Raw genomic sequence first — 26,171 nt, 5'->3', positions numbered from 1 at the left:
AATGGAGCTGGCAATACAGCAGGTTCCACCGAAAGCAATGGGCTGCCAGCGATTGCGGGATGAATTGTCGGGAAGGGCTTAAATATATAAGCCCTTCCCTGCAATTCATCCAGAAATCTGTTACAATAAAAATATATACCGTATATACCAGCGTATAACGCGACGGGGCGTATATGACGACCCCCCAACCGTCACTTTATACGCCGGGAATACAGCGGAGCAAAGAATAAAAATCATTACTCACTTCTCCTGGCGTTCTGCGGCGCTGCTGCAGGCTGTCGCTCCCTCCTGGTCCCTGGCAGAGCATTGCTTTCTGGACACAGGGCTTGAAATCCCCGCCTCCAGAAAACACACATGCCTTCAGCCAATCACAGCCAATGACAATGACAGTTGGGGGGTCGTCTTATACGCCCCGTCGCCTTATACGCCGGTATATACGGTATATATTTTTATTTTTACACATTTCTGGATGAATTGCAGGGAAGGGCTTATATATTTAAGCCCTTCCCGACAATTCATCCTGCGATCGCCGGCAGCCCATTGCTTTCAGTGGAAGCTGCTGTATTGCCGGCTCCATTGAATTCAATGGGCTAACATCGTTCTTCTCTGCCACAGCTGTTACAGCTATGGCAGAGGAGAACGATCTTTATGCTGACAGAGGGGTGGGGCCCACTCTTGCCGCTATTGTGGCTTAATAGTGGGACCTGTGAACTTGAGATGCAGCCCAACATGTAGCCCCTCGCCTGCCCTATCCGTTTCTGTGTCGTTCCCATCACTTTCTTGAATTGCCCAGATTTTCACAAATGAAAACCTTAGCGAGCATCGGCGATATACAAAAATGCTCGGGTCGCCCATTGACTTCAATGGGGTTCGTTACTCGAAACGAACCCTCGAGCATCGCGAAAAGTTTGTCCCGAGTAACGCGCACCCGAGCATTTTGGTGCTCGCTCATCTCTAGTGATGGATAATAGAGAGGATAACACGTAATGCTAGATGTCCTTAAGTCTTTCCGTAATCTATCCCTGGCACTGACCTTAACATCACACTCCACTGTCCCTGAGTAAAACTAATGGAAACTCAACTGAAATACTGCTTCTGAAAAACAATAAGAGGCATTGAGACCCAGAGAAAAAAAGGCCACAATAAACAGAACTGAAATAAAACAAAGATGTGGCAGATACAAACAGGTAAAGCAAACAAATTACAAGGCTAAAGACAAGGACTGGACAAGATAGAAAGCAAGGTTAGAAACAAAACACTAGAAATATGTAAATATTCACAAGGTTAGGCTAGGAACAAGCAAATCAAGAAATGCTGGATATAAACAAACATGGCATCTGCTATAACCAGCAACACACTGAAGAAGCCAAAATATTTAAAGAGAAGCTAGCCAATGAGAAATTCCTTCCCAAATAAGGCTTGGTTGCAGCAGTGTGGTCAACTTAATGGATCAGGTGTGGGACATGAACAACAAAATTAGAAGACAGAAGATAATACTGCAGGAGAATTCCTGCTAATTGTAAAAATGTCTTAATATTCATTGTGTAGAAGTATGATTTAAATATTGTATAGCATTATTGTTAGATTACTTTATATAGGCATATGTTATTTGGTCACTGTATATTGGTATCAATTGAGCACTGGATTGCAGCATTGTGTTGTACTGCTAGTTAGGCAACATGCAATACATTATTTTTGCAGTGTGTGGTTTTGACATTGCATAGCATTGCTATTTTTACTACTTGGAAATATCATTGAAGCAATGATTTCACTGTTAAATGGAGCTTGCACTTAAGCAAGACATTTGATTGTTATATGTACACTGTATGGCAGTAAACTATATTGGGAAGATTTTCTACAGATAATACCACACAGTGTACCATCCAATGCAAAACAGGCCATAAAACTAAGGATATTATCCCTCTTATTTGAGATCATCCCTTAATTTAAAAATAATCAATGCAAATGCAATGAGTTCACATATCAATATGGTGATATCAATATTTTTTACATCAAGTACATACAGAAACAGAGGAAGAAAGGGCTTTAAGGAAGAGGCTCAAAAATCAGATATATTGTTGTGTTATACAATATAAAACATTGGCAATTTTCAGAATAGTTTCATTTGGAAAACTATTAACTTATTCTACCTACATAATATGTTTTATACATAGGTTAAGGAGGTACAGGCACTGTATCTAGAATAAAGTATTTATATTCAGACCTTGTTTTTTTAACTAATGTGAAATCTCTAAGTACTCATGTCCATGGGCGAGTTTGATTTGCAGAACCCGCATTGGACACGTACGCAGGAGATCTGCAAATCAAGTCACCCATTGGGAATCATGGGTGCCCGCAAAATAATTTAAGCATGCAGATTTATTTTGTGGACCTTTTGGTCCAGAAAACAAATCACAGCATGCTCCATTTTCCTGCGGATCCCGCACTGATGGCTTCTATTGTAGTCAGAAGTGCTGCAGATCCAGCGGGAAAGCAGGAGTTTGAAAATCTCCTACTGCGCATATGGGCCATGCAGGAGAAAGAAGATCCAGCCCAGGACACAGAAGATCTGCACAGACCCGGAACAGGTAAAATAATGTCCTCGGCTGCGGGCAGGGTGGGTTTCCGATGCGGGCTCCTGCCCACGGAATCCGACCTGCCTGTAGACATAAGGGTTAAGTTTCTTGTGTTTGTATCACTTGACGTTTTCTGTTCAAGGGATGGCTATTGGTTTCCAGATAGCTTTGTGTCATATGATCATGAAACAGCACTGCATCCCCAAGTGGCTTCAGAGTGAGACACAGTGTGTATTTTAGATTGACAAATTATTTTATGAAAAGACTTCACAGACTGTCTGAATGTAGTGAAAATTCACTTAAGGCCTTATTCACATGAGCGGTTTTACATAGCTAATTTAGACGCGATAACAAAATCGCAACCATCTGAAGCATTGCTTTCCAATGTATTCATTCACGCGAGCGATTTTTAGCAGCGTAAAAACGTCAAGCCAGCACTAATAGGACATACGCGACCGAAAACGTTGACAGATTTTTTTATGCAGCATGAAAAGATAGGTCATGCCCTATCTTTCGGCTGATATACCCTGGCAGCTCCCATAGACTCCTATGGGAGCTGCAAAAAAAGGGAGTGGGAGGTAGCTTAGCTGCGTCCAACACTGCAAAATGATTACAGCCGGCTCTATTTAACTATTGGAAATCATTCTAAAGATATTTGCCAACTGAGGGATTTCCATGCAGCAGCATGGTTTGAGGGGTTCGCCTATACTCTTGCTACAGAAATGTTACAGAGGTTCTCCAAAACGTTTGCTACAGAAATCTTACAGGGGTCTGCCTATGTTGTGGGTGCACAAAGACTTCCCATCACAGTGCTTTACCTATCTGGCACAAAAACACTGACTGACTAGGGCAGAAATTTGGGTCGAGGCCAAGGTCCTTGGCAGGGTGAAACTCTGCCATGTTTGGGCACTTTGCTTCCCACACAGAGTATTGCTGCCTTGTGGAGATGTGTAGAAGTGCTGGTGCCTGAGTCCCCTTTATGCCCACGTTTGCGGCTCCTGACAATTTTGTGATGGAGGTGGCACGGGATTGGAATGATGATCGTACGCCAATCTATCATCAATTCTCAACAGCATTGTGGGCTATTGCCCATACTTTCAAAGAGGGTCGCTGCTTAGACTGCCAACCCTCCGCAGTGTGTGCCTATAGTTCCCCCTCATCCATTATGCACCTATCAATAGACATGAGGGTGGTGTGGCTATGAAGCGAGCGTGTGGCATGAGGCCAACTGAACGCTGCGCAGGGAAAATTTTGTGTGCGCTGTGGACGCTGGGTCATGGGGGGGGGGGGGGGGGACAGCAATGCCAGCATGTAACCCAGGAGAAGAGGCAGCGGTGTCACCTGCAGGCAGTGATTGTCCTTGGGTGCAGTTAGTGTGGTGCTTAGCTAAGACGTGCCAGCACGTGTGCCTTGCTAATGAGGGTTTGTCCCAAGTAAATTGTTAGGGGGGTGACGCTAGAATCTTGACACCATTTTGGCTTAACAGTGGGACCTGGGAGCCTCAGATGCAGCCATGCCCTTCCCTATCCCTTTATGTGGTGTTTCCATGACTTTCTGATGTTTTCTGGTGTTTTACAAGTCATCATCTACGCGGAGCATCGGTCCCATACAAAAATGCTCGAGTCGCCCATTGACTTCAATGAGGTTCGTTACTCGAAACGAGCTCTCGAGCATTACGAAAAGTTTGACTCCAGCAACGAGCACCTGAGCATTTTGGTGCTCGCTCATCTCTAATTACAAACTGAAGTAGAATTAATGCATTTATTTTAATTTTAAACAAATCTGTTAAGTCTGCTTTTCACCCATGCGTTAGGCTCAGTTCAGTGTTTCTGTCTCCATTTTTGGAGGAGAGAAACTGAAAAAAAATGAATCTTTTTTCCCCATTGATATCAATGGGCTTTGAAAACAACAGAAAGACTTTCATTTGCTTCCATTCTGTTAGGATTACATTTTTTGGACCGAAAAAATAGCGACATGTGCAGCATTATTTTCCATCCAACAAAATGAAAACCTGATGGAATGGAAGTAAACAGAAGTCTTTCCATTTGCTGTCCATTATTTTTAAACCCCATTAAAATTAAAGGGAAAAAAAATGAATCTGTTTTTTTTCAGTTTGATTTCAGTTTCTTTCCTCCAAAAATGGAACAGAGAGACAGAAACCCTGAAATGAGTCAAAAAGTTCAGTCAAATAAGGGTTTGAATTCAGTGAATGGCTGAGCGCTGCCTGTGATTGGCTGAGCGCTGTGACCAATCACAGGCAGCGCTCAGCTGTCATTCAATGAATGGCTGGGCGCTGCCTGTAATTGGCTGAGCCTCAGCCAATCAGATACAGCCCTTTCAGCAGGCGGGGATTTTCAATCCCCACCTGCTGAAAGAGATTCAGAACAGTGCAGGGAGAAGACACAGCTGGACATGCTTGAGCCCCGGCAGCTGCGGAGAGGCGAGTAAATGTTTTTTTTTATTTTTAACACATTTGCTGCAGGAAAAAATTGTGGTATGTCCTATTCCTGGGCATTGCCTTGGAACCCCTCACCTATTGTTTTCAATGGGGCTGGCAAAAACATTTCACGGCATGTCCCATTGAAAACTAGCTGAAAGCTGCGTCGGGGGATCGCTACTTCCCTGTAGGGATGCGAGGCTACTTAACACAAAAACGCCCCGCATCCGCAGGGACATAACACTTCCAAAGCAAGATATCAGGCCGAGTTTTACATCCCAATATCGCCCTCGCCCTTAGACTTAGGGTGAACACATTTGTAATTTCTATATAATTTTATAATATCACATTTACATTGTAATTGAGAGTGAAATGGTATAGAACATATTAATGTAGATGCGGGCTGTCATACAGCTCATCATCAATCCTCAGAAAATGTAATATACATTGCACCTTCCCCGAGGGGGTTGGGTAGTACTAGTAACCTAATAAAGAAAGCACATAACTCAGTTAATGATCTCATTTTTTTAATTAAAAAAAGAACTAATTTTCTAATATTCTGATTTACAATATCTTATTAGAAAAATTATCCTCACACCTTTATTTGACATGGAATTATCCAGATGTACATTTGGAAAGCTTCATTTGTATTGGCTGTGCGCATCAAAGTAATACACTATCTCTTTTGTGTCTAATATGTCAAAGCATAATTAAATAATATTAAAATAATAAAAGCATTGGCTAGAAAAATAAATGCAGCAAACTTTACAGAAAAACTCAATACAATTTAGCGACAGTAAAGAAAGTAAATTGGCTTATTGGCCTTTACAAAATTGTAAAATACAAGAGAATCTGGTATTTTCTTCAGCAGCAATGGTCAGCCTTTACTGTTAAACAGCAGTCAATCTTAACAAACAACCCCTTTATGACATGTGAAGTACATTTATGTGACATGTTACAGGTGAATGTATGAAGCAGGATAAAGAGCTGAGTCTGCTTGATACATGGTATTGTAGGTATTATAAGAGTTGATCACTTGGCATAGTCCCCTAGCGGAACAACAAAAAGTATAACAAAAAATATTTAAAATGTTCACAAATCAAGGAATTACAGTTCCAGTGCTGCTTTGTGAAGGAGCTCTGATGTGAGCTCCTGCATCTCTATGGCCAAACCAGTGCATTAAAAATAGTGACATCTGCATCTTAGCTCTCAGGAGTAAGCCCATTGCCTGAATTTACTGGCCAGTAGCAACACTTGCTGCTCCATTTTCTAAGATGGTACCTGAGCCAGCACAACACAAGAGTCCCAGTGGTTCTCAGCAGCAAGCAATGTCCCCACAGCCCATGGAATCACCAGGCACAAAAGGAGATTTTGACCTTGCCATTAATTATAAATGGTTGGTGATTGAAGTGGCCTTGCACATCACTCCTGACATACAACGGACACTTGAGATGACAATACAAGTTTCACTCTCCCAGGTACAGTTGAAACTTATGACTACCTTGGTAAGCACTCTTCATAGACTCCAGTCTGAGTGTGGTACAGGAGAATGCCTGGACCCTTAAACAGATGGAAAACAAGCTAGATGACCTGGAGAACCTATATAATTTGAGGATGGTGGGGCTCCTAGATTCCATCAAACTGGGTGAGTTACTACATATCTGCAAAAAAAAGCGCATCCTGAAGCCCTTGGCCTCAAATTTTTACTGCAGGATAGAATTCACTAATCGCATCAGACAGGATCCAAGGTCTGACCATGTAGGGGACAGCCAACAATTCCTGCAAACACCTCAACAAGTGTTTGTACTGGACTTTGGAAATAAAACTGCAAGTGACGTGTTTATAGAGTTGAGTGTAGGGAGATAAGCATAGGGCTTGAGAAAGGAGGACCCTGTTGGTACCCCTGAAATACATTGCCAGCCAAGAGTCTGTATACCTATATACCTACATTATAGATTTGTCTGTACCTGAATGCTTCAATAAACATCTGTGGATACATTTATCTCTGCGCTGGGTGGATGCACGCACTTGACCATTAACAGAAGGAACTCTCAGAGCGAGAGGGAAAGCTTATTCCAAAGAAATCTTTCGGTGAAGTAAGTCTTTATATCTATATTTTTATTGTTTACAATATATATTACTGCACATTCCTCCAAGCATCAACAAACAAATGTTTTCCTCTTATTATGTTCATTTAGACTCGGGTCCACCACAAACTAATGGTTATCGGGACCAACGCAAGCAAGGAAAGCCTATACAATTTATAAAAACCACACAGCCCTTCTGGTGGGTCTTGTCACAGTGTGACTTACCAGTCCTTTGCCCACCCTAGCTGAATCCATTTTCTAGAACACACTTACTATTATGCATCACGTCTTTACACATGTTCTGCTACGAGTGCTATTTTCCTTGATTTTTCCTAACATTGTGATTTGACTAGAAAGAAACTTGGGGCGGTAGTGACACCTTTTCAACATTCCTCTTGGTAACTTGTGGCCAACATAAGAGGCACTTTAGGCCTGTTGAGGACCACCTTGAACTCCACTCAGTGGTCCAGATCTTCATAGATCTTGATAAGGACTGAGACGTCTGTGCTCGGATCAATGGCAGATAACTTAATTAACAGATTATATTCTATTGCACTAGTCTTTTGTATAAATCAGGTTGCTTGGCTTCTGGTAGTTTTCATAATCCTTCTATTTTCTTATCCTTTTTCAATTCTCTCCTCTTTCCCTTTTTTGTCTTCCTTTCCATTTTTTTCTGTGTGCCCTTTTGCTTAGTATTCACAGTGCTATTTATGTACTAGTGGATGGTGTGTAGCCTAATATTACTCAATTCAAATATCAGAAATGTTTTGTTGCAGCCTTTTTGTTACATTGGTAAATGCTATTCACTGTTTAATGTTCAAAAACTGCAATAAAGAGATGTTTGAAACTAAAAGGTTAAAAATCTAAAAATCAACAAATATTAAAATAAAAAAATACCTGTCTTATAAGGGAACTTTTGAACATCTGGACTGCTTCAATACAACTTATGAGCATTTAAAAAAAATCCTCAGTGTGTGCTGTCCAAATGTTTACTTCTGACACTGATAGAGTCTTGGATGGATGGAATCTGGGGCATATTGTACTACCCTGTTTCCCCAAAAATAAGACAGGACCTAATATTAATTTTGCTTCAAAAGCTTTTACTTTTTTACATGTATAGTTGCCCGGACACTATTTTAATTGACATTTTTATTAACTGTAACTTGGGTGTATTTTTGGAGTAGGATATATATTTCAAACATCCTCCAAAATCCTAAAAAAATCATGCTAGGGCTTATTTTCAGGATAGATCCTATTTTCAGGGAAATAGGGTATGTCTAATTTGCATGAGGGAGCGCTGCCAAATGTAGTTCAATCATAAAGAAATAATCAGAGAAATATAATACAGCATATCACAATATAGCCCATAGTTTGGTATTATAACATAATATGACAAGGCTGTCCAATAAATTGTAATGATATAAGAGGCCAAACAACAAACAATGTAATTTTCATCATACTGCAATTTTTACATGTCTGAAGATCAAGTATAACCCTTCTTGGCGGTGCTATTCACTAAAGACAGTGCCTCTTTAACTTTACCGCTTTGCATCCATTCTCTATAGTGATCAATAACTCTACTTCACTTGAATAAAGATGGACCACTTGAGCTGCTGATTCCCATAACAACTGCTATGACTGCTACCCTGATACGTATGAACATATTTATGTCCAACCTTCTAGTTGACTATTTTTCAAAAAACGCCATTAGTTTCACTCTAATATGCAATGAGAATAAAAACCACTTACTTGAAAACTGAATGGCAAATCCTGATTTGCTGATGTAGAAGTCTGTGTCAAATTGGATGGTAACAATATTAAGAGTGCTGTGAATTCCTTCAGGAATAAGGGAGCCGCTAATTTCTTTGAGTAACATTTCATTTTCTAGAGGTCCATCCCATACCCGTAGGATGTCATGTGATGCCTCAGTGTCGAATGCAAGGAACTGGAGACTGCAAATTAAGGAACAAAATTATACTTTAAGACATTATACCAGCACAGAATAAATAAAAACAGCATCCAGAAGTCCCACATTTTATCATTATATTTATGCAATCTCAGTACATTCTTAATTACGGCTTTTAAATTGAGAAAGGGGACAAACAGCACATGCAATGATGACAGTTTACCAATATTTTCAACATGACATACAAGGAAAATGGACATTTCTTTACAGTTCTTTAAAGTTTACCATCTCAAAGGAATGAAAATTGTGATACAGGAGACAGAAATGTGTGTTTTCAAAAGCAAATCAGCCACGTTAAGACTTAGGAATCCAGACTTAGAAGAATAAGGCATAATGAGGAGAGAGAACAGTAAAAGAAGATTTCCAAGTGGAATCACACCTAATAGCTTTAAAATCCCCAAACAATATTTTTCTCATTTACATACCTATGCATTCATTTACTGTGCCCTAACCTTAATCCATATCCCACCAACCATTGTCTGGGTTCACTGCTACCGCTATGTTTATACAGGGGTGTAGTAATGTGTTTTCCATACGGACAGCCAATAGACTGATTTTCTACCATTTATACGATAACTGTTTCGGAGGAATAGTGGGTCTGCATGGTTGGAAACCTCTTGTATGTTCCTTTGCCTTTCGCCTTCTTTATAGAAATGGATTATCTTGATTAGGGTATATCAAATCCCCTCACAAAAACTTACTTCAGTTATTTTAGGTATAAAAAATGTTTGCATCTAAAAAACATTTGCAAGGCAGTTGCTTTTGTGAATATCAGTGTCTCTTTCAAGGTAACATAATATCAGTAACGTCCGTAGGAGCACCTTTTCTGGGGGGGTGGGGGTGGATACAGCCGTAACTTGTGGGTTTCAAGAATGAAAGATTGGAAGAGTTAAAGCCACCCTCTGGTTTTAGTGTGAAAGTGTGTCCCAGGACGGGATGGGGAGTTTGTGTATTACTTGCAGTTGTTCTTCTCTGCTGTTACTGCAATCCACTTGTCATGGATTCCATTTTTTCCATCCAATATGGCTAACACAATCTTCAGACTACCAAATCTCCACAGTGCACTGGTAGGGGCAGACTACCAATGCACAGTACCTTCTCTCTGATGAAACAGGGCTGCTCATGTGATCAATCAGAACAGTGCACAGTATATATTAGGTTGATGGAAAATTGCTGCAGCCATCTTGGACAGCTGAAAATAGGGCCCAAAACTGGTCGATTGGAGCTATGACAGAAAAAAACTGCCGGCAATATACCTCCCACTTTCCTATGCCGGTATAGAATTGTATCCTGAAACTGAATGATTTCTTTAAAGTGAGACCAAGAGGTACAATTGTAAAAAGGGAAAACTTAATTATGGATACATTTCACATCCTTAGTGTTGGAGACCTTTTTTGATTAAATATGAGAGTGAGTCAATAATGATCAGCAATGCAGAAAAAAAATTTGTTTCAATAAAAAATGGAAACCTTATAAAAACATTATTTTTCAATATAGTCCCATTGCTTTTTAACGCACTTCTTGACACAAGTTTTTCTATGCCGTAAGACAAAAATGTTTTTGGCTGAGCAGTGAGCCATATATGCAAGGCTTCCTTTGGTTCTTGGTCTGATGTGAATTGACAGCCCCTTAATGTCTCTTTGAGTGGACTAAACAGATTATAGCCTGAAGGGGTAAAATCAGGACTATATGGAACATGAGCCGATATCTCAAACTTGAGTTTCTGTTGAGTTTCAATTGTATGGGTAGCAGTATGTGGATGTGCATTGTCATGCAACAACACAATGCCTTTCAACAGTTGTCCTGGGCATTTGCCTTGGATTGTAAGCTTCAGGCTGTCAATAAGTATCGCACTTGGGAGTCCCAAAAACTGTAAGAATCAACTTTTCCTGTTGATTTGTTGGCTTTTAAGCTTTTTCCTAGTAGGTGATTATGGATGGTTCGATACTATGCTATGCCATTTACTCTCCATTGCACAATGTTGGACCTGTGTTTTGTCACCAGTGATGATTCTGTCAAAGATATCTTTATGATATCAATCCAAAGGTTACTGCCGTATTTGTAAGTGAATTTGTTTATGCAGTATTGTGAGTTGTTTTGGGATCCATCTTGCATAAATTTTATGAAAGCCAAGTCTATTGTAGATGATTTCATAGGCTGAACCAAGAGTCTGTACTTTATCAATAGTCAACCATACGTGTAACAGAACCATATCATATACATGTTCAATGTTTTTGTCAGTTTTATCTGTATACGGGCCTCTGGCTCCTTCTTCATGTGTAACATTTTTGAACTTTTTAATCCATTTGTAGACACTTAGTTGCGGCAAAACACGCTTTGATGGATTTTGACTCCTGATACACCATCAGACCACAAAAAATGTAAACACTGCTCTTCTTTGGTGCAAACAGAAAATGCAGCAGTAATGGTTAATGTAATCACAGCGATTATGGAACTAACCTAGCAACTTCAAGCCTGGGCTACAATGATAAGACTGAACCCAGGCCTAGTGATACATGTGAAAACAAAAGGCCTGTTAGCATAACCATAAATGTGACTGTATTGCAGGGAAATATTGACTCCCTCATGTATTTGAAGTATATTAACATTTAATTTTTCCCTTAGTTTTCCTTTTTTGCATACATATACCTTTGAGAGGAGGGAGGCTTTGTCATGTGCAAACGGGAAATCAGGAAGGGGCTAGGGAGGTGAATACTAGTTGGTCAAAACTGTAAAGGGAGAATAGTAGTGGTCATATACAAAGACCATGGATATCCACAAATTTTGTTTTCCAGGTTTCTTATGTGTAGGACCAACCATAAAATACACCAATAGCCATATTGTTTACCCTTTCCAATCCAATTTGTATCCTGCTTTTCCTAGGGGGCTTACTCTTTTTCTGCCGTTATACAATGGCGCTATATGCTGGCTAAAGCCAGTACTGCATGAGGTGACACGTTGGATAGGCTCCGACAGCAGAGAGGCTGGCAATATACAGTAAGAGAACCCCAATGGACGTCTTCCAACATCGGAGCTGTACAGCCTTAAATCATAATGTCTTCAGACGTCAGACAGTGGATTGGAAAGGGTTAATATCATTAAAACATACTTCATATGTGTAAAGCTGCAAAGGTTGTCCCGGGTGTCTAAGAGCCTTTATTTAACACAGTAACATAGTATGTTACGCTGAAAAAGACATATGTCCATCTAGATTACCCTGCAAACCCCAAATACCCCCCCCCCCCAATGGTGCTCCAGAGGAAGGCAAAATACCACAATGAGGTAGAAGCCAATTTCCATCATCAGGGAAAACATTCCTTCCAGACTCCAAGTCCGGCAATCAGATTAATTCCTTTTCTCAAAGGTTTCTTTCAACATATTGTAGTTTTATACAAAATAGGATTGAAATAAGTTCTTATGAAAACCTGACTGAAAATTGAAGAATTATGACAAACATGATATATTTCAAGTTATCGTGAATTTACCAAAAGTCACTTAAGGTAATTTTGTAATTTCTGATTCAGTCGTCAATTATATTCAATTTGCCTTAACACAAAATGAGATCATATTGGTGTCAGAATCCTGACATTATCATTTTTCATTGTTCTTAAAAGGAATTGTTTAATCTGAACATTTGGAGCAGAAAATTACAGCAATGAAAAGAAGTAGTAAATCTTTGCTGCGACTTCTGACTCCTTATTGTATTCTTGTAATCTTTCAAACATACTTTAGGGTTGTTGTCATTAAGTCAACTAGGATCCAGTAGGCCAGTTGACAAAGCAAAGAGTATAGCTATATGGGGCCAGAAAGGTGAGGTAGCAGTAAGGATCAGACCCCTGTGCCAGAAGGGTCCCTCTCTAATACAACAGACATCAGTATTTTAAAAGTAACATAGTAGGTGGGGAGACCTATTGTGTTACATATTTTTCATTCATGATAGGAGCCGTGATGTCAGGAGTGTAGCACGTAAAATAGGTAGCGGTGACAGCATAGAAGGTGCAAATAAAATGTTTCTTTATTCCTCCATAGTTTACATCCCTGAAGTCGAGGAGTGTAGCACATGACCACTCTGGCTACTGATCAGCTGCAGTAGTCACCAGCAGTACAACATGTCCCTGCTAGCAGCTTATAAACAGAGATCGGCAGAATCCACCAGAGCTGTCAGACTGGATCGCCAGGGAAAAGAAGAGGTGAGGTCTTTTTTTTTTTGCTTTACACAAATAACAGCTGTTTTTTCATTCTTGTAATATTGAATAACTCCTCTAAATTACTTCCGGGATGCTAGTATTTCCTCACATGGGGCAAAAATTGAATTTGCTGTTCTGTATCTAAGAAAGTGGACAAGTCAGAATGGCTCATTGGCACCCCTAGCACTTGTCAGCACCCCACCTTTTAGCTCCAGCTCCAAGCCATGAACATATGTTGTCTACATCACTTCATTGGCTTTATTTCTTGTAAATTCCACGATATCTGATGGATTCTCCAATGAGATATGACAGATATACTTTCTATTTCTAATATAACCCAACTATGTACTGCAGCTCTTCAGATCTCTTCTGCCCATCTAATAACTTATTGATAACTTATCTTTATCTTGAAGCCTACTCTCCCTTCCTGCTGTGTCCTATCTTGGTAGCTTACTGAGCTTACTACTATACCCATATAACTATCTGCCTTATCTTTTCAACTTTCAAAGTTTTCTTTTTACAAGGAAGAATCACCTCTAACATTGGCCTATTTTCTCAGCAACATAGATTGAGTGCTTAACAGACTTCACCAGCTCTTGTATGTCCAACTGAGTTTAGCCTATATTTTAACTGTGTACTGAATTGGTCTGGTAATATGTAAAAATTTACTTACTGAAAATCTATTGTCAGAATAAAAAAAACATTCTTTAAAAAAGGGTTTACACATCTTAGTAGTATTTATTTATAAGTGTCCCTTTATGTTATAATAAATCCTGATATCTTGCAGTTTTTACATTAACCATTGAGCATCACAAGAGTCTGTCACTTCTGGTTCTGAAGAGATCACTTCTCAGCAATCACTGCATTATGATCATAAGGCAAGATAAGAACAGAGGGTAACTGCAATGGTCTGAAGGCAAAGGTCAGAGTTACGTGTTGTGACAGTACTGGTTAGTAGTGTTTATCAAACTAAAAGGGTCAAGCCCTATTTTGGGTTTAACTTTGCTAAATGTTTAGTTCAACACAAACTCCAACCTTGGCCAATTTGTCTTAGCCAAAGCCATTAAATTCTTCCTCCTGAAATGTGGCTGCAGAGCTGGGGCCATAGGTTCAAATCTGACCAAGGACAACATCTACATGGATATTTATGAGGGTTTCTTAAAAGAGGCATAGAGTAACTCCTCAAAAAAAGGGGCTCAGTGTCCAAATCTGACCAAGGACAACGTGTGTGTCTTCCTCTTTCTTCAAGAGCAGGAAGCATGGTAGCTCAGTGGTTATCACTTGGGTCCTAGGTATAAATATGACCAAGGCTAACATTTACATGGAGTTTGTATGAATGTTTGTAGAAACCTACACAAACAAACATGCAGATGTCAGATTTGCACCTATGTGCTACTCCTCTTGACGAAGAAAAAGCATTGTGGCTCTGTGGTTAAGCACTGTTGCCTTGCAGCATTGGGGTCCTAGGTTCAAATCTGATCGACGATAACAGCTGCATGGAGTTTGCATAAATGTTTGCAGATTTGGACCTAATGTTAATCACTAAGCCATATTTATTGAGGAGGATGGGTTGTTTTATGGCTCTTAGACAGTTGCATATACCAGTTTTTGGTGAAGTAGCCATTCAGCCAAGGCCAGTAGCTCAGTGAGGCTCATTTTACAAGGAAAGACTGTTACATAGTAACATAGTATGTTAGGCTGAATATAGACAATGCCCATCTAGTTCAGCCAGTTGAGTGTTTAGGCACCCAATAGTCATCCCAAAGATAATCACTCCTGTGCTTCCACACAGAAGTGATATTGCTCACTGAATGAAGGTGGAACACGTTTGAGATCTCTACCAGCCACCCACCTAGTTCAGAGAAAACAATTGCCTATTTAGATGGTTCAATTATCAGGTTTTTGTGCCTGCATAAAACGAGCAACAAATGATAAGCAAACAAATTATAGTTTGTCATTCAATTGTGGACCGTGTTTACACTGGAGATTATCATTCTGTTTCATTTGATTCAACAATTACCTGAATTATAATTTTTTTCATGTAAAAGGGCCCTAAGACACAAGTGTCTTCAGGATAAAGCCCATACAATACCACCTTTATTGTACTTCTGGGGGCAGATAATGCAGAATCCACCATTAATAAGAAGTGACAGTCACAATTCCCCTTTTTCTAAGAGGGTCATGAGGTATGGGTGTGGCCTAAGACCAGTAACACATGTGTGCTTGGCAAGATTTACAGCAGTTAATACAATCCTGTGATTACAGCAGCCTCAGAATAGGGCAGAGCAGTCTGCATGAGCCTACTAACAAGGGAGGTTAGAGCCATTTCTATCTGAACTAGCAAGCTTGTGTTCTGTAGGCTTGTGAAGTTTTATTTTTTCCAGAAGGTACCCAATATATTAGTGCAAATAATAGATAAAAGTTAACTATCTTAAACAGTATTGAAGCATTGAAAAAAAATCATTAGAATCTCTATGTTAGGAATAGCTACAAAACCCTGCTGTTAATGTTCCCATATGTGTGTTTTATTTTCTCACATTTTTGTTACTTTAGATTCTTTAATGCAATTACTAGAAGCTAATGCTTGCTGCTATTCTCTACTCAATACTGTGATTATATGTGTAACACAACAGATCTGAGGCAGTTGTCATGATTAATTAGCCATACTCCCATACGGATTAGTTGTGGGATTTGACTGTACTGCCTCACATCATTTTCAGTACTGTTTGTTCCAATGAATAGCTACAAACCACATATTACATACATAATTATGCAGAGATTTAAAATCACCGCTATTAATGGTATAATAAACCTTTGTTACACTATTAAAGCTGATCTTCCATCCAAGTTCCTGGAATTCAGCTTAGGGCTTTCATTTACAGAACAGATAGGTGGTCATTTTTTAATATAATACACACAAGGAATGCAGTAAAAGAGAGCGTTGTAATTCTTTATACATTGTTCATACATGATGTTCACACTTTGCATGGAGAAATCTATTCACCAGCTGCAGAACCAGTCCCATTAAAGTGTATGAGATACATTTGCTGCATGTGAACATACATTTGAAGGAGTTTTCTGGCACTAATCTATTGATGGGTCAATAGTTGATGAGTGAGGGGGATCATCGCTCGTGTTCCCTCTCAAGCAGCTGATTGAAGTGACACTGACACTCTAGTGGATGCCACTGTCACTTCAGTCCATATCCGGCACTGTGCCATTCACTGTATTGGATGGAGCTGCTTTCAAGCCACATGACGAATGAATGAATTAGCCGATTGAGGGGATCATGAGTGATGGACCCCCACTGATCAACTCTTGATGACCCATTATGAGGATGAGTAATCAACAGTTTAGTGCTGGAAAACCCATTTAAGATGCAATGCAGGGGTATGATGATGTTCACTATAATTAGAAAATTAATGTAGTACCTGTAGACATAGCCGTATTAATTTGTACTTTTCTTTTATAGAATACTAACAGCATAAAATGCTGGTAAAATACTTGAGATCGGAAGCCCCAGTGAGGGCTGGGATTGATGTGAGTAATGACAATTCCTCTACAGCTCTGCAGAATATTTTGGCACTGTATAAATAAATTAATACATTAATAAAAAATGTATACAATCGCATTTGATGGATTTGGAATGGGCCCTGGTACATGATTTTGAGTCATGGCCCAGTAGCTTCAAGTGTTTTCCAAGCTCATTGTACCTTCTTGGCTTTGAGTAGCAAAGTTTTACAATTAATTTCCTATGGCACTTTTCAACAAAAACATTATTTTTGTTTCCTTTTTAAAACTACTCAAACTTTATGGATTTATGGTCAGTAAAAATGAATAGGACTTCAAAAGTTGCTTTTTACCTCTAGTTTTTGAAATACATCACTTGCATCATAGTGCCAGAATAATATGGTTACAATTAAAGCCAACACAAAAATAATCTAATAAATTCTGGCTACAATTTATACAAGTAGTTATTTGAATTTATCCTATTTCAAAAACACAAAATGAAACATAGAGCAATCAAAAGTACTATTCCACATAATGGCCAATTCACCAGAAGGACTTTCTTTGCTTGTCGGTTGCACTCTTCCTCATTAATGTCCAGCAAGCATACCCCCCCTTATCCTGATATCTTTGTTACAGAAATGAAATGTCCTGGTGGAAACATTTGCCATGATTTTTACTAACCAAACCGCAGTTGGCAAGGAAGAAGTCCAGATGAGAGTCAAGAAAGTGAATTTTAAGAGACATGTTGCACTCTAATTGGTGATACTTTTCTATCAGGTAGTTTTCGGCTGTTACCCAGTAAACCATGTACTACACATTAGAAGGCTTCCTGAATTGGTTTTACCACTATTGCACTTGCATAATCTTAGATGTCTGTCTCGCAGAATAGACAGGTAACTAGTTTAAAATGTCAATTCCCTTTTTATTGCATGTTGAAATCAATAAAAATAATTTTTAAGTCAGAAACATTTTCACTGTTGTGAAGGCTATGAGCATAAAACTTGTGTATATATATATATATATATAATTCATCCTGTCTCCTATGAACATCTTTGGTATACGCTTGTACATTCATGTGTTGTTTGCACGGCAAGATTGCATTGTTGCATGAATTAGAAATAGAGAATAGTACTTAGCAAAAGTATATATAACTTACATTCTTCCTTATCTTCTGTTACACTGTTCAAAGGGCAGTGTGCAATAGTGTCCAGTAAAGACAATGCCTTAATTATTAACTGCTAGCTATGTAAAAGCACAGGGCTGACTAAAATGTACACATATTGACAATAGACCACTCTCCTTTGAAGCCTATATAAAGAAAGATGTTTTGTAATAAAGGTAGATTGCTTTTAGACACGATCATGATGCCTGTGTCCATTGCTTTCTCACGGCGGCCGCCATAACCACCTCTGATTTGGAGCCTCACAGCATATTGTCGGAACATTGAATTTCCCTAACACTGTTGACCAGTGATCTAGCATGTTACTGAATACTTAGTATATATATATTTACCTTACAATATTGCCAAGGTCTACTTCAATTACCCAAGTGCAGCGTAGATTATTGTCATAAGGAAAAGGGTATCCGGGCGATAAAATTCTACCAGATGACTCTCCTTTAAAACGACCACCACATTCAGCTGGTATGAGATAATAATAAACACTTAGTCAATGTCATAGTATTGGTAGACAAGATATCAGAAATGTATAGTGACAACATGGATTAGATATTATATTTATGCACAATCGTTGAACTTTAAGTGTTCTATGTAGGAGCCATAAATCATCTTCGAATCTGCTGTTACTCTTTCTGATCTACATTATATGGTAGAAAATTACAATCAACTTAATTAATGCTCCAAGTTTAAAATAGCATAATTAATTTTAGTAGTGCAGTTGCATTAGGCTCTGTTCACATATAAAGTCAATGGGATCTGTTAGGCACAGTTGGGATCCGTAGTATGATGCAGCCATAAAGGAAATGTGAACATTAAATATAATAGGTGGTTTAACAAAATAAACAAGGTATATTACCAATGCAGGATGGTAGTGGATAGTCCCAAGCCCTCCTCTCTCCAGTCATGCACTTCAACAGACTGCTTCCATGAAGCGTGTAGCCAGGGTTACACCCATAGATGATGGTGCTTCCAGCAAAATGTCCTTGGTCACTGATTTTGTATCCAAACTGTGGCACTCCAGGATCTTCACAATGTGATAGTTCAAAATCTGAGCAGAAGGTAAAACATATGCCTTAAGTATGAAGGGATTTGCTATACTTAATTTATGACTAGATAAAACAAAGCTGATTCTTACACTTAAAGTGACCCTCCGGGTTTTGGACAAAATTGTGTCACAGGAAACACTCTGCACTGCTCTCTGATTGGCTATCACACATCATGTGAACAGATCAGAAAGCAGGTATAGTGCATTGGTAGTTTAACACAATAAATGCACTTCGGGAATTAGGCAGTCAGAATATTGCGTCTTGGATGGCTGAATATGTAACACAGAACAGTATAACTGTCTCTTCTGGTCCCAGGAGAAAATGTCCCAAAACCAGTGGGTCGCTTAAAAAATATTTGTCAAAATCCAATGTTATAATTGTTACAACCAATGTTTTCTGGATTTCAACTATGTTATGGACTTCAACTATGTTAATACTGGTTTCTCCGAAAATAAGCCCTACCCTGATAATAAGTCCAACCTTTATTTTTGAGGGGTGAGTGGGTGGACTTAACATATAAGCCCTCCCCAGACAATAACCCCTAGCAAATAAAAAAAGAGCATCAATACTCACCTAGCCGGTGTGATCTGAGTCTCTCTGGGTCCCCGGGGCTGTGACAGGCTGCCGTGTCCTCTGTATTGACTCGGAACTCTCCTTCTGGTGACCAAGCTTTGAATACCCCGCCTCCAGCGAGCGAGTTCTATGATTGAATCAAGCGCCAGCCAATCAGAGCCGGTGCTTGATCATTCACAGCCATTCAGTGAATGACATCACTGAATGGATGTGATTGGCTCAGCGAGCGCCGACTCTGATTGGCTGAGCCACGGAGCTCATGAGCCAATTACAGCACTCGCTTGCTGGAGGTGCGGTATTCAAAGCCCTGTCAACAGAAGGAGAGTTCTGTGTGAACACCAAGGATACAGCAGCCTGCCACATCGCCGCCGGGGATCAGCAATGCCAGGGACCCAGACGTCACGGACCAGGTGAGTATAAGTTCCCCCGAAAATAAGACAAATTTTCCCCTTTTTTGGGCAAAAATTAATAAAAGACATCATCTTATTTTTGGGGAAACGCTGTATTTGTATTCACCATTTTAAAAAAACCTAATAATTATGTTTCTAAAAAATAAATATTTGTCAAATAAGTTGCCAACACAGATAGTGCTATGCTCCAAACTTTGGAAGTGGTAAACAATGTTTTTTCCCCATCAAGTCAGGGGAATTTTCTATGATCTGTGCTGCTCAATGAATTTAATTAAATGATTAAAACATAATCACAATAGCTAATACTCACTGGTATAAACCAATTGGAAACCTTCATCATTTACTTCTGAGTCTGAGTTGAATTCCAACCATAAATGGTTTGATGTGCTGCTCAATGTCAGTCCTCTCAAAGAAGATGCTGTAAAGGCCCCTAATAAATGTGCTGTGTTGTCTTTCCCATCATATATCTGTAATACAAGGAGATAGATTAATATACAGTAGCCATACACATGTTCTTCTCTCCATGCTAATTTGACATAATTTATTATCTTGACAAGACGTTTATGAATATTATAAATAATTGCTTAAAATAGCTATCTAAGTATTTTCCGCTTCACATACCGGCATCTATAAGATGTATGAGGGTAGTTAGAATAGCAATATTAGAGCAGAATCTGAGTTCAGTAAATTCTTCGCTCATTTTCCTGGAAGTCATATGTGGGTGGCTCTTCTGGAGGAAAGAACTGTCAGTTAACTAATCTTCTCAAATCAACGGTACTAGTACTGCTCACCCCCGTTAATCGGAAGAGAGACTCTGACAGGGTTTTCCTATTTTGAAAAAAACTTAGTAGTATTGGGTGAACTAAAACAGTCAAAACCCGTTTCAAGTTAATCTTTGCTAAAAGTTTGGATCAGAGGGGTAGTTCATCTCGGCCACACCCATTAAAATACCACCACCAGCACGACCACCACTACTATCACCATTTCCTTCTTCTTCCACAGGTATTGGTGAACTTCTAGTTCAGTTCAAAGTAACTCAAACTGAACCAAAGTTTTGGCCAAAATTTGGCAAAGTGGGCAAACTTATGAAATGTTTGCTCATCATTAAATCCAAGCCAGGAAGCAGTTTACGGTACCCATAAACTCCGATACAGGGGACAATTAGGGGGGCTTTCTTGGCCAATATTTTAGTTACCCTTAGGCATACTAAAAATCAAGCTAATAGACACAATAATAAGGATGTTTAATGTCCTGTTGTTAGCAGGGCCAAATGATAGGGAGGGAAAAAAGAGCAAATGCTCCTAAAACTAAAGTTGTTCACAATGCTCTTTAAGATCAATCCTAAACACAAGCTATTTCCTAGTCTCTGATGTTTGGACAAAATCTAGTATCTAAGCACTGTTATCTGGGCATTATATTTTAGGTAGTATATGGTAGTATTACTAGAGTACTGTATTACATTATTATTTTGACATTATGCAGTTCTAATTGTTTTAGTCTAGTTCTATTGAGCTAATTTCCCATTGCAAAAACAGAGAGAGAGGACCTCACATAGTGTTTTAGCCAAGGCCAGAGGACTCCACAGAACTTGATGGTCCTGATTAGTTCAGAGTGTTAGTGAAATGAATATGACACAATGTTCTATCCTAGGCACAGCCATTTTGTATTGGGTAGCCATCTTGTACGACTCTTTAATTTACATTAATTTTTCCTTTACCCTAAAACAGATTACTGATATTAAAGTAACTGCTCAAAAAGCCTTGAGTGAACAGCTGAGGCCAGAGCTGCAGCTGATAGCTATGAAGCTTACAGACTGACTGGCATGTCATGATCACTTGTTCCTTGCTGTTCACGCATGTTTCTAAATATTTATAATAAAAGTTTTATTATTTTACATCCCTGTGCACGTGTTCTGAGAATCTAATCATAAATAAACCCACTGCGCCAACATGTGTTTGTTTGGCATTTTAGATGTTAAATTCTTTATCTTGCATATTCATATGTGTTTATGATTTATGAGCCAATAGTAATAAATGAATTAAAATAAATTTGAATTATTGTAATTGAGGCATGTGGCTTTAGAAAAAAAACTGCTGCCTATCAATAAAAGATAACTTTTGATCACACCCAGTCGTGTTTGTGGTTTATCAATTTTTTCCAGACCCAAATATACTTCTTACTGAATTTGGACCCCACAAGCATACCATATAGCAAATAGATTTATTTGCACTAACAAAAGTGAACCAAACTAGAAGAACCCTGTTTCACTAGAACTTTGCTAAAAGTTTGGTTTGGTATGAACCTGGAACAAGCTTTTAGCAAAGTTCTACTTGGAACAGGGTTCTACTGGCTCAGTTTGCTCAACACTAGTCCTGAACACTGATGTCTAACACTATCTAAGAGCCATACAAGCCCTGCATATCACTGTCAGAGGCTCCTAGACAGTTTATACACCAGTTTTAGGCCTATTAATGAACTTTGACTCACATTTATTAACACCAAACCAAACTTTTGCAAGAGTTCAGCAAATCAGCTGACCAAATGTTTTAAAAGTTCGCTCATCCCTAGTCCTGATGGTTAGTAAAAGTTTTTCAATTCTGGACCTTAGGTTTGATTTTAGGCATTCTTCACCCTATATTCTTACATTTCTTTTCCTATACATTCTCCAAGGACATGCTGATAGTTCAGATACTTAATAGTGGTTGTGTTTGTCTGCTATGCACAGATACAGTGTATGTGTGATTTTATTTATGAAAATCAGCTAAACTTTTTGTTTATTTATTACAATATTGGCAAAGGTAAAAAAATGACTCATGCAACTTCTTATCAATAATGCAGCTTCCCTGAGATTGATAATACCCACAGATACGTCATGCATAAACAAAACAGCCACAGTTCATTAACCTGATGTTTCCAGTGGCCAGTCATGTACCATAATCATAGAAGTTATTGGCAACCTTTACAATGTGACATTATTATTAAATGGAGAAGTATCAGTAAATTGTTACTTTTTCCTACCTTCTTAATTAATAGCAAAAAACTTTGTAAATCCCAATAAACCCTTTTCAAAAAACTCTTTTTAAAATATTGTATTATTGATTCTGAAACAATAGAGGGTCTCCCATTTAGGATCCCCTCTATTACTCAAAACATAGAGTGGCTACATAGAGCATCTCTCACTTTAGTGGGCATGTCATATCTGTGCATTATATGGACAACCCAGTGATTTCTATTGGCACTTTCAAAGACTGTGTAATGCTTCACTTCCCCTGTGGTGGCACTGCAGGCATATTCAACATTTTATGGATATGTAGAAATGCTTTGCACACCATACATGATAGGACAATATGTTTTGAGCCAAATATGCAGGATCTTATGATACATAATATACCATTTATATGTATATGCAATACCGTGCAGAATCTGCGCTGGTAAAAAAGATAGGAGAGCGAGTGCCAACTCGCCTGTCAGCTCCATGCTCCGCCGCTGTGTATGGTGCTGACCATTGGCACCTATGGGAGCCGCAGCAGCACCCTGCCCGCAGCGCAGACATATGAATGGGCTTCTCCATGGAGCATCTATTTCACTGCAGATTTCCTGCATGTCAGCAGCGTGGTTTACATGCTGTTGTAACAGCATGTAAACCACGCTCATCTGAATGAGCCCCAACATAGGAAGTAATTTTAATGTATCTTTGTAAGTTAATTTGTAAATAAAGTCCTAACATTTTGAATAAATGCCAATGATCAGTTTGCCTTGGGGCATGACAGCAGAACAATGGAAAGCCATGCAAGATAAATTACTTTTGAAATGAACTTGGAATGGGACCGAAGTTGAAGACAACTGTTCTTGAAAAACTAGTGAAGCAGCACGCAATTCTGTGAATGGGTTTTGACTAAACCATTCTGAGAATTATTCAGTTGAGAATCAGGGTTTCCTATCCATCATCCGGGAGAATTAATTACATGGTGTATGTCTAAAATGACATCTAATATCTGTTTAACTGCACTAAAATACTCCCTGAAAGAGTTGAAGGTTTGTTGGATAAAAATATAGATGATTCCGCATAAAAAAGTGCAGCCTCATTTCTGATTAATATTGGAAAGCCATAGCTGGAGACACAATGTCAGACAGGGTGGTCCACTTACAGAGTCAGGGAAATTCAGCTAAGTGATCATAAAAGTTTTACTTTAAAGGAGTATTCCAGTGATATTGAGTTATTCCCTAACCATGGGAACATGGTGTTCGTCCGGCCACTGGGATCCCTACCGATCACCAGAACAAGGGTCCCATATGCCCCTGAGAGACTGGCAGAATTAATTGAACAGCAGAGTGCATGTTCACCCACCGCTCCATTTATTTCAAAGGGAGCACTGGATATTGTCAAGAAAATAAGTAGAAAGGTGGTGGAACATGTGTGCTGTCACTCCATTCATTTTAGCAAATCTTTAAAGGAAATACAAGACCTCAGTTCTAGTGATCAGTGGGGATCCCAGCAGTTGGATTCTCACAATCAGATAGTTATCCCCTATCTTGTGTTAGACTTCTTGGGTGCCTTACTATGCCTTCATATGGTATTGATTTTTTATAGAGAAGCATTTAAAGGTTTATTCTGCGCATTAAAGAAGAAAAATTGTGGTGTGCTCCACTTGACACCATATTACGTAGCCTTTATTACTTATTTAACTAATTACTATAAAGAATATGATTATCTAAGACACCCATCGAAGGCCTGACTTTTCTAATAATTAAATGAGCTGTCCAAGATTAGGAAACTATCGCTGATGTCTTTCAGAAATAGCACCACACCTGTCCATGGGTTGTCAAGTTTTTGCAGCTCAGCACCGTAGAAGTGAATGGATCTGAACTAAAATACCACACAGAAACCATTATCGAACTTGGAAACGTTTTTAGAAGAAAGTAGCCATGTTTTTATAAATCGTAGTCAATTCTTTTAACTATGTTATCTAGGAGAGGAACATACTACATGCATCTCCAAACTGCCAAAAACTTCTCATCCAATTGATGCAATAAAAATGGATGGTCGGAACCTCCATTCTAGTGATCGTGGGTGCCCCAGCAGAGATGTCCCCAACAATAAGACATTTATCCCTTATTCTGTGGTAATAAATGTCAATTGTAAGAAAACCTCTTTAAGTATTTTTTTTTAGTACAGGGCCCATTTTAGTGCCATACAAATAGGGACAATAGACATTTATGGGCACATAATTTAGCTTGTTATGCCTCTTCACCTTTTAATTCGAGTATATAACAGGACTTCACTTTCCTTTAAGGCCGCGGTCAGATTACTGTTTTTTCATGCATGTATAGGTGCCAAAAAAAAAAAATATTAAATACATCACCTTCCCTCCTGTTCTTCTTCATTTCTTCTGTCTGGAATGGCTGTGATTGGTCACAGTGCTCACCCAATCAAAGGCAGTGCTTCCAGGATGAAATGAAAAAGATCAGTTCCGGGGATCCGGGGAAAAGACGCACCGGAGATGACAGTGCTTCTAGGTGATGTATTCTTTTTTTTCCCAGCAGCTAAGGCTTATTTAATGGCTTTGACTGAGTTTCCATGTGATGCGATGATCCGTTTTTTAAAACGCTATTCTATCTTTTACAGGTACAATTTCTTTCACGCTTGTAAAAATTGAACACGTGAACGCTTTCATTGGAAAGCATTGGTTCTAATAGAGCCACTTTTTTCACACACCTATTCATGCACGGAAAAAAAAATGCTCATCTGACCGAGCTCTACTGCATTTCGAGACCTAACCATACAAGAGGTCAGTCTGTCAGTGTAGGGTCACATCTACATAAGGTTGTATTGATGTAACAGATGGGTTCACATATTTTGATCAAAATGTGCACTAAATACCTTGCATTATTTTGTGGTTAGTAAAATATAACAGTTATGTAATTGTTATTTAGATATTGCTATAGCCACATGTTTTTTATCCATTCCTCCCGTATGCCTCTGATAATATATGGAGAGATATGGAGCTTATTCCTCACAGATTCATATGGAATTGTAAAAAAACAAAAAATAGCATGTTTCTTTGGATTTTTTTCCAGCCCACATAAAATGCCATGAAGCTCATGAGTTTTTTACAAGTTTGTTTTTATGGTAGCTGCTATTTCTTTTAGGGACCTTTCACACCAGACAGAATAGGATGCATGAAGCACCGCAAGACGTGTT

At 39.0% G+C, this 26,171-nt stretch overlaps 1 protein-coding gene across 1 annotated transcript in view; it reads right to left on the bottom strand.

The window, feature by feature from the left end:
* The window catches only part of CSMD3 (CUB and Sushi multiple domains 3), a 909,686-nt gene that overhangs the window by 491,773 nt on the left and 391,742 nt on the right, over window positions 1-26,171 (bottom strand). Inside the window, exons 20-23 of the mRNA XM_066579038.1 lie at window positions 20,280-20,436; window positions 18,797-18,988; window positions 18,276-18,402; window positions 8,850-9,052 (exon numbers count right to left, since the gene is read on the bottom strand). Coding sequence (XP_066435135.1) covers window positions 8,850-9,052; window positions 18,276-18,402; window positions 18,797-18,988; window positions 20,280-20,436 — 679 coding nt within the window. The remainder of the gene's footprint in view (window positions 1-8,849; window positions 9,053-18,275; window positions 18,403-18,796; window positions 18,989-20,279; window positions 20,437-26,171) is intronic.

Source organism: Eleutherodactylus coqui, chromosome 9, assembly GCF_035609145.1.
Source record: "Eleutherodactylus coqui strain aEleCoq1 chromosome 9, aEleCoq1.hap1, whole genome shotgun sequence".
Taxonomy (NCBI): Eukaryota; Metazoa; Chordata; class Amphibia; order Anura; family Eleutherodactylidae; genus Eleutherodactylus; species Eleutherodactylus coqui.
Note: the sequence above shows the minus strand (reverse complement) of the source record. Positions and strands in the feature narration are given on the sequence as shown.